We start from the raw sequence: 15,648 nt of genomic DNA on the forward strand, positions 1-15,648 counted from the left end.
CTTTCTGTCTCTTTCTTTCTTTTGCGATTTTATTTATTCACGAGAGGCAGAGAGAGGCAGAGGCAGGGGGAAAAGTAGGCTCCCTGAGGAGCAGGGAGCCCGATGTGGGGCTTGATCCCAGTACCCTGGGATCACGACCTGAGCCGAAGGTAGACACCCAAATGACTGAGCCACCCAGGTGCTCCCTAAATAAATTTTTATTTATTTTTTATTTTTTTAATTTTTAAAAAATGATTATTTATGGGGGCATCTGGGTGGCTCAGTCGGTTGGGTGTCTGCCTTCAGCTTGGGTTGTGATCCCAGGGTCCTGGGATCGAGCACCATGTCAGGCTCTCTGCTCAGTGGGGAGTCTGTTTCTTCCTCTGCCCCTTCCCTGACTGTTCTCTCTCTCTCTCCCAAATAAATAAATAAAATCTTTAAATAATGATTATATCATAATTAGTGCAGTTATTGGCTCACAGTCTGCCTCTCCCTACTAGACTGTGGGAGCCACAAGAGCAGGAGGGTCTGTTTTAGGCATTGATGTGTCCCCAGCAGGTATTACAGCACCTAGCATAGATCTTCCTAAGCATCTGCAGATTAAATGAATGCATGACTCACGTCTCAGCAGCTAAGAGAAGCTCCCTCACTGACCTAGCAATATCAACCATTTCTTCAGCAAAGTGTTTTCTCCCCACCCTCCCATCATGGCTCCCTCTAGATCCCGCCAGCACCCTCACCCAAGACTTCACAGTGTGGCAATGAGCTAGACAGGGGCAGCCCCTCTCTGGTTTGGTCCATCAGGTGCTCTTCCAGGGAGCTCTGACTCAAGACTTAGGGAACTATTTCATTTCTTTTGAATATGTCAGGTTGCCTGGAGTAGCTGTGTTGACACATACTCGGAGAGCAGGAGATGACTGGCAGAGAGAAGCAGGGAGGACAGACCATGCTACCTCAGAAAGAAAAAGAAGGAGAGAGAGAGAATACAAGAGAGAGGGAGACACAGAGTGCTTCCTGGTTCTTGCCCCAGTGAAGCTTAGTACCAAGGTCCACAAGACTCTCTCTTCCCCCTATATCCTAGCTTAAAGTACATCTCTGTTCCTTCTAAAATATGGTTTACAATTAAGCCACTCACGTTACTGAAGATATTTTTCTGCCAGTGAGAGTCAGGGCTGCTATCCATGTTCCAAAAGCGGATGGTGTTGTCTGAGGAACAAGTAAGAAAAGATCCTGATGGCAGACAAGCTCTCTGATCTTCAAACTCAGGATACACCTACAGTTCCCAGAGAATAAGGCAAAAGGGCGATTCATTACAACCATTTCAATGACGACACTGTGATACTCTACTGCATTCTGGTGAAAAAAAGTATGTTGCAGATAAATAGGCATAATGTAATACTTTCTGTGTTAAAAATAAACAAGAGAAAAAGGACACTGAATGCTACTATATATTGTCCAGGCACCATCTTCAGCTCAGGTCATGAAACGTCCCCAAACATAAATTTCCAAGGCAAATGGTTCAGCTCAGTCAAAAATCACTAAGCACAAAAGGAAACAAGGTACCATGAGCAAGAAGCAACAGAAACAACAGTCCAGCTTCAAACACTGGCGTTATCAGACAGAATATAAAATAACTATCTTTAATGTTTAAAGAAATAGAAGAATTTTGACAAAAGTAAAAGTGTGAGTAGCCAACCATAAACTATAAATAACCAAGCAGAGCTGAAAAAGAACAAAACAACTATTTCTAGAAACAAAATGCAGCTCAGAGAGTCAAAGAGATAACATATGAAGGGATTTCAAAATACAGAACACTGGGCTCTGAGAAGATGATAATAGCAGGAGCACAGATTTTTAATCTAAAATCCCCATATAGGGGCACCCAGGTGGCTCAGTTGGTTAAGTGTCTGACTCTTGGTTCTGGCTCAGGTCATGATCTCAGGGTCATGGGGTCGAGCCCTACCTGGGGCTCTGCGTTCAGCGCTAAGTCTGCTTGAAGATTCTCTCTCTCTGCTCCTCCCCCCACATGCACACACCCGCGCTCTCTCTCTAAATGAATAAATAACACTTAAAAAAAAAATCCCCACAGAAAAACGAGCAACTAGATATCAAAACCAAAACCCCATGAACAACATTTACAGCAAAACTAGGTGATGATATTCTCTTAACTCCCAAAATACAAGCAGGTAGAGATAAACTACCCCCAACTACAAGATCTACATATTATTAACATGTACGTGAGAGAAAGTAAAGGGAAGCAGTAAGGCCCCTGAGAGACCTGACAAAGGATGACCCCAAAGTAGCCAACAGGTATTCATGGGAAGGTACAATGGGCCAAACTGAACAGCAGTTCAAATTGGGAGGGTTTCATCCCCTCCAATAGTGGTTGAGTGCAAGGTTTGGCAGTTAGGTCTGAGGGGGCTAGAGCAGTGAAGGCCCTGTGAATTCTCACAACTGACCTGCCAGGGCTGTCTTCCAGGACAAAGGTCTACCCTGAGGGGAAACTACTGGGAGTGGAAACAAAACTGGTCAGGATAGACAGGAGAGCCAGAATAAAGGGGAGGCTTAGAAAAAAGTAGAGGCACAACACATAAATAGAAACATTAACAAGGAAATATCAAAAAGCAAGCTGCCATATATTTTTTTAACGGTATAAAAATCATAGAAGATGGAATTCTCAGGAAATTAGAAAATCTGTTCTGAACTACACCAACTTCTGTTTTTATTTTTCTTTTTTTAAGGAATCTCTATGCCCAAGATGAGACTCAAACTCACAAGCCCCAGATCAAGAGTTTCATGCCAGGCGCCCCATGAACTACTACAACTTCTAAAAATTCAGAAAAACTAGTAACATAAAAATGAAAACAAAAAAAAAGACCAAACTCAAGTCCCAAACAAAGTTACCCTTTAAAATAAAAGGAAAAGAAAGCACACCAGAAACATATTTCCACAAAACAAACCAAAACTGTAACTTACTATTTCAAAATAAGCCAAAAGACATTAAAAAATGAGGAGATATGAAAAGCAACCTAAATCACAATTAGAAAACTCAGAAATAAGATGACAGAATTCAATGAGTTAGAAATAAATGAAGAAATCATTTCAGAAATAAAAGCCAAATGAGAAGGAACCCAAAAGTGACTAAACACAAAGCGTAAGGCATGAAGAGATAGGTAAAAAGGGGGAAATTATTAAAAATCAAAGAGAAATGATGAAAGAACTAAAAGGATATGAGAAAAAGTGACAATATTGAAGCGAGGCAAATAAGATCCAACATACAGATAATAGAAATCCCTGAAGAAAACCAAATCAAGGGAACAAAAAAATACTAAAACGTATACTACAGCAATATGTCTCCCTATAAAAACCAATACCAGGACACACCATAGAGTAAAATTACCAGGCTTAAAAGTAAAAGAAAAAAAATCCTTTGGGCTTCTAGGCAAATACAGCAAGTGACTTAAAAGGAAAAGTCATCAGACATTTCAATAACCATAAGAAAATGAAACAACATATTTAACACAGACACAGAAAGAAAATGTGAACCAAGCATTTTCTATCGAGCAGGAGTGACTTCAAGTATAAAAGGCAAACATAAACTTACCAAATGCAACAACTCAGAAATATTGTCCCATCACCTGTTCCTGACAAATCTTCTAAAGAATGAGCTCTGGACAACAAAAACAACTAGAGATGTCAACAAATGTCTATATATAAATATGCAGTTACTTGTAGAACAAAGAATAAATGCGGATCCAGTAACATCACTGAAAATGGCACAGTAAGGAACTCCAAAAAGCTATCCTTCCACCAAAGCAACCTTAAGCTGAAAAAACTGTCAGAATCAACTTTTTCAGAACTCTGGAATCTAACTTACAATAAACAGGGGGAGCTTAGAAAAGAAAGAAGCTGCAGAATTTTGACATTTAAGGAAATTGCTGTCAAATCATTTGCTGACCACTCAGATAATGGAATAGAGACTTCAGCGACCATCCATGAAAAAGAATACAATCTTTACAAAAGGAATTCAGAAAAATCACTAAGCAATTACAACCCACACAACAAACCCTAGCAGGGAGGGGGAGAATTTGATTTCCAGAGTCATCACATTATAATAGTCAAAATACCCAGTTTGCAAGAAAAAAGCTATGAGATAGATAAGAAAAGAAGAAAGTACAGTACATTCAGAGAAAAACAGAAATCAACAGAAGCTGTGCCTGCGGAAGCCCAGAGTGGACTTACTAAACAAAGAATTTAAATCAACTGTCTAATATACTGAAAGAGATCAAGGAAATTGTGGACAAAGGACTAAAGGAAACCAGAAGAACAATGTCTCACCACACAGGGAATATCAGTAAGAGAAAGAAATTATAAAAAGGACCCAAATAGAAATCTAGAGCTGAAAAGTTTAATAACTAAAAGAAAAATTCAGTAGGGTTCAAGAGCAAATTTAATGAGCAAAAGAATGAATCAGTGAACCTAAAAATAGGTCAATTGAAATAACCCAGTCTAAGGATCATAATGAAAAAATTTTAAGAAAAATGAATAGAGCTTAAGGAACCTACAGAACACTATAGAGAATATCAACATACACATATGGAAGTCTCAGAAAGAAAGGAAAGAAGGAAAGGGGCACAAAAAATATTTGAAAAAACAGAGGCTGAAAACTTCTCAAATTTGATGTGAGATATGTATCAACACATTCAAGAAGCTGAAAAAACTCCAAGCAGGATAAACTAAGAAAAGATCCATGTCAAGACACACCACAAATTATTGAAAGCCAAAGCCAGAGAAAATCTTGAAATCAACAAGAGATAGATGACTTGCTCCATACAAAGGATCGTCAATAAAATTAGCAGTTGGTTTCTCATCAGAAATCATAGAAACCAGAAGGCAGTAGGACAACATATTTAAAGTACTACAGAGAAAAAGTTGTTAACCAAGAATTCTATATCCAGCAAAACTATCCTTTAAAAATGAAGGAGAAATTAAGATGACACAGATAACAAATGATGAGGGAAATTGTTCCTAGTAGACCTGCCCAACAAAACATACCAAAGGGAGTCTTTCAGGCTTAAGTGAAAGGATATGAAACAACAACTCAAAGTCACATGAAGAAATAATGAACACCGGTCAGGGTAACTGTATGGGCATATGTAAAAGCCAGTATTATTTTTGGTTTGTAACTCATCTTTCTTTTCCTATATGATTTAGTAGACAAAAGCATAAAACAATTATAAATCAAAGTTAATGGGTACACAATGTATAAAGATATAATTTGGGACAATAACAACACAAAGGAAAAGAGACAAAGTTACATAAAAACGGTGTTTGTATACTACTGAGGTTAAATTGGTATTACTTCAAACCAGTTTGTTATATATTTAAGATGTCACCTGTAATCCTCCAGTAAGAAATCAACTTTATTTTTTTAAAAGATTTATTTATTTGAGGAGGGGGCAGAGGGGCAGAGGGAGAAACAGACTCCCCACTGAGCAGGGAGCCTGACACGGGGTTCAATCCCAGGACCCTGAGATCATGACCTGAGCCAAAGGCAGCCGCTTAACTGACTGAGCCACCTACGTACCCCAAGAAACCAACTTTAAAATATACAGAGGAGGAAATGAGAAGGAAATAAAAATGGAACACTACAAATATAAACCCCAAATAAAGTAGTGAAAGAAGAATCAGGTAACATAAAAGACGTAAGATGTATAGGAAACCAACAGTAAAATGGCAAAAGTAAATCCTATCTTATGAGTAATTACTTTAAATGTAAATGGATTAAACTCTCTAATCAAAAGGAAATTACTGGCAGAATGTATAAAAAAGAAGATCCACTATGGGGCACCTGAGTGACTCAGTCAGTTGAGTGTCCCACTCTTGATTTTTGCTCAGGTCATGATCTCAGGGTTATGAGATCGAGCCCTGCATCAGGGTCTGTGCTTGGCACAGACTCTGCTTGAGATTGTCCATCTACCTCTCCCTCTCCCCCTGCTTGTGCTCTCTCCCTAAACAAACAAATAAATAAATAAAATCTTCAAAAAAAAAAAAAAAAAAAGATCCACTGTCTGTTGTCCATTAGAGGCTACTTTATATCCAGACACACATAGAGTGAAAGTGAAGGTACAGAAAAAGATATTCCATGCAAATAGTTAACTAGAAGAGAATGTTGTATGTATACAGTACTATCAGACAAAATAGACTGTAAATAAAAAACCATTTCAAGGGACAAAGAAGGGGATTATATATTGACAAAGGGGTCAATCATCAAGAATATATAGGGGCGCCTGGGTGGCACAGCGGTTAAGCGTCTGCCTTCGGCTCAGGGCGTGATCCCGGCGTTATGGGATCGAGCCCCACATCAGGCTCCTCTGCTGTGAGCCTGCTTCTTCCTCTCCCACTCCCCCTGCTTGTGTTCCCTCTCTCGCTGGCTGTCTCTATCTGGCTGTCTCTATCTCTGTCAAATAAATAAATAAAATCTTTAAAAAAAAAAAAAAGAATATATAACAAAGGGGCACCTGGGTGGCTCAGTCGGTTAAGCATCTGCCTTCAGCTCAGGTCATGATCCCAGGGTCCTGGGATGGAGTCCCGAGTCAGGCTCCCTGGTCAGGGAGTCTGCTTCTTTCTCTCCCCCTCCCTCTGCTTGTGCTCTCTCTCTCGCTCTTTCTCTAATAAAAAAATTTTTTTAATCTTAAAAAAAAAAAAGCGATCTCAGGGGTGCCTGGGTGGTATAGTCAGTAAAGCATCCAACTCTTGGTTCTGGCTCAGGTTGTGATCTCGGGGTCATGGGATAGAGCCCCATGTTGAGCTTTGTAATCACCGCAGTCTGCTTGGGATTCTCTCTCCCTCTGCCCACCACCTCTTCCCCACACGCACTCTCTCTCTCAAAATAAAAAAAATAGGGGCGCCTGGGTAGCGCAGTCGTTAAAGCGTCTGCCTTCGGCTCAGGGCGTGATCCTGGCGATCCGGGATCGAGTCCCACATCAGGCTCCTCCGCTGGGAGCCTGCTTCTTCCTCTCCCACTCCCCCTGCTGTGTTCCCTCTCTCGCTGGCTGTCTCTCTGTCACATAAATAAATAAAATCTTTAAAAAAATAAAAAAATAAAAAAAAAAATAAATCTTAAAAAAAAGTCTCAAATCAATAAGGCCTCACCTAAGTAAGTAGAAAAATAAGAGCAAACTAAACCAAAAGCTGGCAGGAAGAAGAAAATAAAGATTACAATGGAGATAAACAGTCTCTCCCCCCTCCCCCCAGAAATGGAAGAGGTGATCCTAAAATTCATATGGAATTATAAGGGACCCCAAATAGTCAAACGAATATTGATAAAGTTGTAGGAAACATACTTCCTAATTTCAAAACTTACTACAAAACTACAGTAATAAAAAAAATGTGCTCCTGGCATAAAGATAGACCTACATCAATGGAATATAATTGTGAGCACAAATTAAAGTCACACATCTATGGTATGATTTTCAACAAGTGTGCCAAGATTATCCAACAGGGTAAGAATAGTTTGTTCAATAAATGGTGCTTGAACTATATATCCGCATGCAAAATAATGACGTTGGACCCCTGCTTCAAGTATATACAAAAATTAACTCAAAAGAGATCAAAGACCTAAATGAACGAGCTAAAACAATAAAACCTTTTTTTTTTTTTTAATGTGGAGCCCAACATGGGGCCTGAATTCATGACCCTGAGATCAAGACTTGCGCTGAAATCAGAGTTGGACACACTTTACTGACTGAGCCACCCAGGCGCCCCTAAAACAATAAAACTCTTAAAAGTCTTAAAAGAAAAATAAATCTTCATGATTGTGGATTTGGCTATGGTTTGTTAGCTATGACACCAAAGATATAAGCAATAACAACAACAACAACAAAAAAGATAAATCACAGACTTCATCAAAATTAAAAACCTTTGTACATCAAAGGATACCATAAAAAGAAGTGAAAAGATAACAAAGAATGAGAGAAAATATCTGCAAAGCACGTATCTGACAAGGATCTAGTACCCAGAATATATAGAGAATTCTTACAATTCAACAGCAAAAAGACAAACAACCCAAATAAAAAATGGGCAAAAAATTTGAATAGACATTTCTCCAAAGATATACAAATTACCAACTGGTACATGAAAAGATGCTCAACAACGTCATTAACCATTAGGGAAATGCAAATCAAAATCACAACATAGGGGCGCCTGGGTGGCGCAGTCGTTAAGCGTCTGCCTTCTGCTCAGGGCGTGATCCTGGTGTTCTGGGATCGAGCCCCACATCAGGCTCCTCCGCTGGAAGCCTGCTCCTTTCACTCCCACTCCCCCTGCTTGTGTTCCCTCTCTCGCTGGCTGTCTCTATCTCTGTCCAATGAATAAATAAAATCTTTAAAAAAAAAAATCACAACATAGTACTACTTCACAAACACTAAGATGGCTATAATTTAAAAGCAAAAAACTAGTGTTGGTAAGGATGCGGAGAAATTGGAATCCTCATACATCACTGGTGGGAATGTAAAATGATGAGGGGCGCCTGGCTGGCTCAGTTGGAAGTGTGCAACTTTTGATCTCAGGGTCGTGAGTTCAAGCCCCACATGGGGTGCAGAAATTGCTTTAAAAAAAAAAAAGAGGAATGTAAAATGGTGCAGCTGTGGAAAAGTTTAGTGGTTCCTCGAAAGGCTAAACAGAGTTACCATTATGACCCAGCAATTCTGCTCATGGGTATACATCCAAAAGAACTGAAAACAGGTATTCAAACAAAGCCTGGACATGAACATTCAGAGCAGCACTCTTCGTAATAGCCAAAAGGTGGAAACAACACAAATGTCCATCAACTGATGGACAGATGAACAAAATGTGGTATATCTACACAATGGATTATTCAACCTTAAAAGGAATGAAATACTGAAACATGTTACAATGTGGATAAACCTTGAAAACATACTAAGTGAAAGAAGCCAGACACAAAGTCCACATATTCTATTATTCCACTTGTATGAACTATTCAGAACAGGCAAATCCATAGCGATAGAAAGCAGATTAGGGCTGGGAGAGTGGGAATAGGGAGTGATTGCTTAATGGGTACAGAGTTTCCTTTTGGGGTGATGAAAATGTTCCAGAACTAGATAGTAGGGATGGTTGTACAACATTATGAATGTACTAAATGCCACTGAATTGTACATTTTAAAATGATTTAGGGGCACGGTGGCTCAGTCAGTTCAGTGTCTGACTCTTGATTTCAGCTCAGGTCATCATTTCAGGGTTGTGAGATCGAGCCCTGAGTCGGGCTCTGCACTGAGCTTGGAGTCTCCTTAAGAGTCTCTCCCTCTCCCTCTGCTCCTTCCCCACAACCTATGCAAGTATGGGCACACACACTCTCTAACTCAAAAATAAAAATAAAAATAAAAAATTAAATGTTTTAAATGGCAAATTTTATGCTATGTGTATTTTACCATAATACATATGTACACTTATACCCATCTAAATAAATGGGGTCATAAGGGAGAGAATATGGTATATAATGTCTATATGATCGGATCACATAGATGTAGTAAAACTGGGGGAGAATGGAGAGAACATATGCAAAAAAATTGTTTTAACTCTTTTCAAAATTGAGTAATTGTCATTCTTAGACTGTTGTACCTATAATGTGGGAATAAGTAAATGATTAACGGGGATATTCTAATTCCATCATCCCCCATGTCTAGCATTCCAGAAGCATCAATCCGATACCTATGAGCATCCCCAGCACTCAGACTGTGAATTTGAAATACCAATTCAAACTGAAAACAAAACTCAGGGTTTCTTTAAGAAATGGCTGATTCTAGGTCTGGGATAGGAAATGTACAAGATGAGGCTGCAACATTTTGTCATCTCAAATAGCAAGGTAGTTCCCAAAGAAAGACTACTAGGGTCATGTCAAAGGGCTCAGGAGCCAACTTGAAGAGGCTCCTACTGGTCAAAGATGGGACAATTTGAGCTTAAATAAGGTTAATAACTGCAATGGATTAAAATATATCCAATATATTTACATATATGAGTATATAATGATATTAAACAAAAACAACTAATTACCTTTAGAGGACAGGGAACCAATTCATTATCTTGAAAACTGGTAAATAAAGGGAAAGAATCAAGCATTTATCCTGCCTTTCCTATATGAAGTGTATCACTGGGTGACCAAATGGTAGATGAGGGGAAGTGTTTCTTCATATAAGTAGTCCAACTAATAAAAAGAAATGATAGAATTAGAATATCACCATATTGTAACCCCCAAGGAATAAATGGATCTAGGCATTCAGCATCAACAGCTCCTAACAATAATCAATAAATTGTACATTTCCTTCGTGTGGTTTTCTAGATCTGTGTTATTTAAAAAAAAAAAACACATGAAGGATAAAGAGTTAGGACATTAGGAGTTGCAGAAGAAGAAAAAGAATGGGGTAGAGGCAATTTTTACTTCTGTACTGGTTGTTTTTTCCAGAACTGATAAAAAGATACACCCACAGATATTTCTGTTGAGGAGACAGATATATATAAATACAGGCAGATGCAAAGGAAATGAACTGAAAGTACACATAATAAACTAATAACAAAGGTGAGGGTGAGAGAGAGCAGGATTGGGGGGTGGAGAGGTGATAAAAATAGACTTTAGCTTTGTAATATTTCACCTTTTTTTCTAAGGAGAATATATTTATATAAAAAATTTTAAAGTTATTTAAAAAACATTCTTGTTAAGTGAGAAAAGTGCTATCAGCAGAAACATCAGATCCACGAAGGCAGATGGATTCAAGCAGTCAAAGGGCTGAATAATGCTTATTCAAAAGGATCAAGTTATTTCTCTCAATTCTGAATTGGGCCACTGAAAACATACTTTCTCCAGGACAAATGCTCCTAGCAATAAGAAATTTTCAGGTGGTGGGGGGTAGAATACAATTATTTCCCCACCATTGTCTCATTTGCGAGGAAAACTTAGAACAGCTTTGGAGAATGAAAACACCCCAAAGACTCATTCTCAGAAAACTTCAACACTTGAAAAAGCACTAAGTTACACAAGTGGCCCTCCACAGCAAGCTCTCCCAGGTACACACACTCCTGACGCCGTTCTCCCCAGGGGCTGCATGCCTCTGCCCCTCCCCTCCTGCAGGTCTCTGCTTGAATGTCATGTCCTCAGAGAGGACTTCCCTGATCAATCTCCTCTCTAGCATAGCACCCTTGATCCCTCTTCCCCTACACTGTTTTATTTTTCTTTGGAGACGTAGTGCCGCTTGGCTGTTACTGATTATGTGTGTGAGTTTACTCTCCCGCCCAAATGTGAGCTCCAGCAGGGCAGGACTTTTGTCAGTTTCCTTCCCAGCTGTGTCCCCAGCACCTAGAACAGCATCTGGTACCAAGTTGGGGCCCAGGAGTATCTTGTGAAGGAATGGCTGAATGGGTTCCCCGAACTGCAGAAGCTTTTCCCAGCTGAGCCCCAGATGGGAGCTGAGCAGGGACAGAGGTAGGAAAAGAGGGGCTCACCTCCACATTCCAGACGTAGGAGCTGTGGAAGAGCTCCGACCACATCTTGCCTACTTTGTTGATGTCTTTGACATCCCAGATGTAGATGCTGTGGTCCTTATACACGCAAGACAGCCACTGATGGATGGGGTCGAAGGTCAGTGCCACTGTATCTGGGTAGACTGCTTCTGCCTTCCTGCGGAAGAGGAAGCTAACAAGGCCACATGGGTCATCAGTCACCATCAATGTCAGTGTGAGTAATGACAGCTGCCTCTGATGACACTCGAGCTGCCTCTTGCCTGGTAATGCCATCCCTTATGGTAACTGGGGTTACCCTCCAACTCTACTTCTCTCTCCTCCCTCCCTCTTCCTTTGGTTTTGCTACTAGTACAGAGGTTGTAAACTGCAAGCTTCTGCCTGGTCCCCGAGAACACCTGAATTTTCACCTCCCCTCGTTTCACCCACGCAAGCTCCATCGTCTCTCTGAGCATGGAAGGATAATGGGCATTACCTTACTTCTCTCTCATTAGCCCCACCAACACATGACCAAAAATCCCTATGCCAGGAGGCTGGGGAGCTGTTCCCTGGCCTTGGGCCTCCCTGCAGAGGCTACAGTTTACTAAGCACTTGCTACGTGCCAATCTAAGAGCTCCTGCTACACTGAATTCCCACAGTCTCCATGAGAGGCATGTACTGTATTTCACAGATGAGGAAACTAAAGCACACACAGCGAAGGTGGCAGAGCTGGGTGGCCTGGCCCCTGCAACATGACAGCGTGGGTCACTCAGAAAAAGTACCCGGGAGCTAGTGTCCGGCAATCTCAAAGAGGCAGCCCCAGGCACCCAGCACCCCCTGGTTAGATAGCCCCTCCCCCCAAAAGCCTTACAACAAAGGGGAAGATACACCACAGCTCAGCCCTGCCACCCATCCTCAACATGGCAGCCAGAGGGATCTAATAATGCTTAAGGCTGACTATATAACTAATGCCAATGCCTAAAATATCCAGTGGCTGCTCACTGACCTCAGAAAACACTACAAGCTCCCTGCCAGCCTCCATCCATGTTCGGACCTGTCTCCTGACATCCCCCCCGGCACACTGGGCTCTGGCCATACAGCTCCTAGCTGTTCCTGCACCATGCCAACCCCAGGACGTTTTGCCCTTCAGGAGTTTATACTTGTTATTAGGACCCACCTCTCCACATAGCTGGCTCCTCCTCACCAGAGAGACTTCCTCTGGCTCCCCAATCAACACAGCCTGACCCCCAGGCATTTTCCTTCCTGAGTTCCTGGTTTATGTCACCTAAGCATTTCTGACTATCTGAAATGACTTTGTTTATATACTTGCTTATCATCAAGCTCCCTCACTAGACTGCAGACTTCATGCTGGCAGAGATTTTGCTGCCTCGTTATAGCTCTATGCTTCCAGCCCAGACCTGGCCAGATCGGTCCATGAAGCTGGAAGCATGACTGGATGTCAGCAGACAGACTCTGGGTGGGCCCCTCTCCCACCCTCTGCTGGGCAGTACCTGGGCTCCAGGCCCTGGGCCACATCCACCCCAAGGTAGTGTGGTTTGGGCAGGTTCGCGAGGTATTGCAAGCTGTGGGCCTGGAAGATGCGGACTATCCCATCTGTGCAGCCGCAGAAGATGAGCTCCTGGCTGACACAGAGGCAGGAAGATAAGGAGACCTGTGGGGGCAAAGGGGACCCAAGTGGACTTGGTGCTCCACGTGGCCCAGTGCAGAGACATAGGGACTAAGAGAGTAGACTTCAGCGTCCAGAGAAGCCTTAGAGTTCCTTGGGTCTAAGAAGCCCATTTTAGCAAATTTTAAACTTTTGGAATCAGGGTATAGCAGTCACTATTGAAGGAAATGTGCCAGCAGGCAGGCAGAGGCACAAACTGTGACAGAACTGTCTACAGAAGAACTCAACTGTGTGTGGAGAATAATCTGCTCAGCAGATTGTGACCTCGGAGAGGTAACGTGCAGGACCAGGGCTGAATCTGAGACTTCTGTTTTATTCCCTATTGTTTAAAAAGAGCTTCATAGAGATTAGACTTCAGAGCAACGCAGAAAAATGTGACTGTATACAGGAAAGACTCTCAGACTAGCTATCCTACCCAGGATACACAGATGGAAGGGGCAGGAAGTACCAGACCTCTGGACGTAGATTAGAGGAGCTTTTCCAAATCTAGAGGGACTTAATTTATAAGTCATTTAAGACAACTGCTCAGGGGTAACCACCCATCTGTCAAAAGCTTTGGACTCACTTAAGCTGCTGAAGTTTTAGAAAGAGGATTCAAACGAGAAAAAAAAACAAATGATGTTTAACCAACTAGGAAAAACAGCTGAAACTCCGAATTCTTCCACAGGCCTGACACCGTGCCATTAGCCCTAAAGGTGAGCTCTGGAGGGGAGCCACAAGAGCAGGGGGAGGAAAAGGAGGGAAAATCATGATGCTCCTGCTGATAGCCATCCAGTCTCAGAACCGCAAAACAGTTTGGATTCAAATCCTCAGAACCTGAAGAAAAGTGCTTCTGCAATTTATAGATATATCATCCTTTAATTTAAAATGTTATGTATTTTTAATATAGTCCTTTTTTGACTAAAAAACGAAGTCAGTAATACCTTAGATTTGGGGGGAAAAAAAAAGATGCAGTCCTCCCACCATCTAAGAGTGCTCAGTGAAGAAGAGAAATGGGAACTGGATCAAACAGTGATGGGAGAGCAACTGTAACCTTGAGCCCATCACAGGGTACCAGGCACCATGCTGCGTGCCTTCTATATATTATCTCATGGGACTCCCTGACCAACTCTGTGAGGCGGGCAGCAGGATTTCTGTTTTATAGATGAGGAAACTGAGGCTCGGAGAGGGAGAGTCACTCACCCGGAGTCTCACAAGCAGAACTTCTGAGGAGTCAAACCCAGAGCCAGCGGGATCAACTACCAGGCAGGGGTATTACTGAGCATCCCTTGGAGACACATGCCCTGCGCAGAGTGTTTTCCCCGCTGATGGCAGACAGGGAGCGTGGGGTACCTTTAGGTTGATCCACTTCTCCAGCACCCTCTTCTCGTTGAACTGGCAAAGGAGGCCCGAGTAGGACACACAGAAGGTACTGCCGGCCATCCGGCCCCGGCCGCAGGCCACACCACAGAAGATGTTGTTGTGCAGCTCACCCAGGATGCCCGAGCGCCCGATGAGGGGCACTGTGCCCGTCACCTGGAGGCACAGCAGGGCTCAGTGAGTCACTGTCCACATGGCCTAGATCCCAGCAAGGTCGCAATGGGACTCTCAGGACCAGAGAATATGACACATAGCTAAACAGAAGGACTCTAAGACGTTCCTCCAAATGAAGAAGGGAAGAAAGAACCAGAACACACACTTCTAGGCAGAGGGGCTGGAAGGCAGCAGTCCAGGAAAGAGGTGTGGCCCCGGGGTCGGTGGGAGGGGAGGAGATTTCCCAGCAGGGCCTGACAGTTAGCACCTAGAGAGCAGGCCCAGAAGCAGAACCTCTGAGCCCACTGCCTCCAAATCTCAGGTAAAGACAGGAGTCCATACTACCCCTAACGGTTCGTCTCCAGGCCTGGCTAAGGGGGCAGGGGAAGAAACCTACCTTTGCTTCCGTGGAGACTTCCAAGAACCAGAACCTCACGTGCCGATTCCCTACGGTGACAAAATAGCTGCTGTCCTCAGAGAAGGAGAGGGCGATGACCCTGCACGATACCTTGTTGGAAGCCACCACAATGTCTTTCTGGAAAGATCAATGCAGACAAGTTCATGCTAGCACCCATCCATTGAATCGTTTGTGCCTTTGCCCTCAGCCCGGCATCTCCTCACCCTCCCCTGCTCCAAGTCACATTTCTTTGGGCCCTCCAGTGAGCTGCTTTATGGGGAAACCCATGTGTGGCACTCATCGTTTCTAATACAGAGGAGACTGAGGCATGGAAGGGTTTCCATGTGTGAGTAAGTTCCAGAGCTCTCCCCCCGAGTCCACGCTCTATAGCTCACACATGGCTGAGCCTTCACAGCATGAAATCCTCTCGATAGTGGAAGGTGCTTCTCCCCACCTCTGCCAAGCTCAGAGAGGTGATGTCATGTGCTTAAGGTCACACAGCATGTAATGAACAGAACCAGGATCTGGTACCCGTTTGTGCCACGTCCAAGTCCTGCCCTAGCTG

General features: G+C 42.6%; 1 protein-coding gene across 1 annotated transcript in view; it reads right to left on the reverse strand.

Moving 5' to 3' along the window:
* The window catches only part of WDR62 (WD repeat domain 62), a 49,423-nt gene that overhangs the window by 26,069 nt on the left and 7,706 nt on the right, over window positions 1-15,648 (reverse strand). Inside the window, exons 6-10 of the mRNA XM_040632904.1 lie at window positions 15,084-15,221; window positions 14,507-14,689; window positions 12,999-13,159; window positions 11,494-11,683; window positions 1,115-1,252 (exon numbers count right to left, since the gene is read on the reverse strand). Of these exons, the coding sequence (XP_040488838.1) occupies window positions 1,115-1,252; window positions 11,494-11,683; window positions 12,999-13,159; window positions 14,507-14,689; window positions 15,084-15,221 (810 nt within the window). The remainder of the gene's footprint in view (window positions 1-1,114; window positions 1,253-11,493; window positions 11,684-12,998; window positions 13,160-14,506; window positions 14,690-15,083; window positions 15,222-15,648) is intronic.

Source organism: Ursus maritimus, unplaced genomic scaffold (assembly GCF_017311325.1).
Source record: "Ursus maritimus isolate PB19 unplaced genomic scaffold, ASM1731132v1 scaffold_19, whole genome shotgun sequence".
Classification (NCBI taxonomy): domain Eukaryota; kingdom Metazoa; phylum Chordata; class Mammalia; order Carnivora; family Ursidae; genus Ursus; species Ursus maritimus.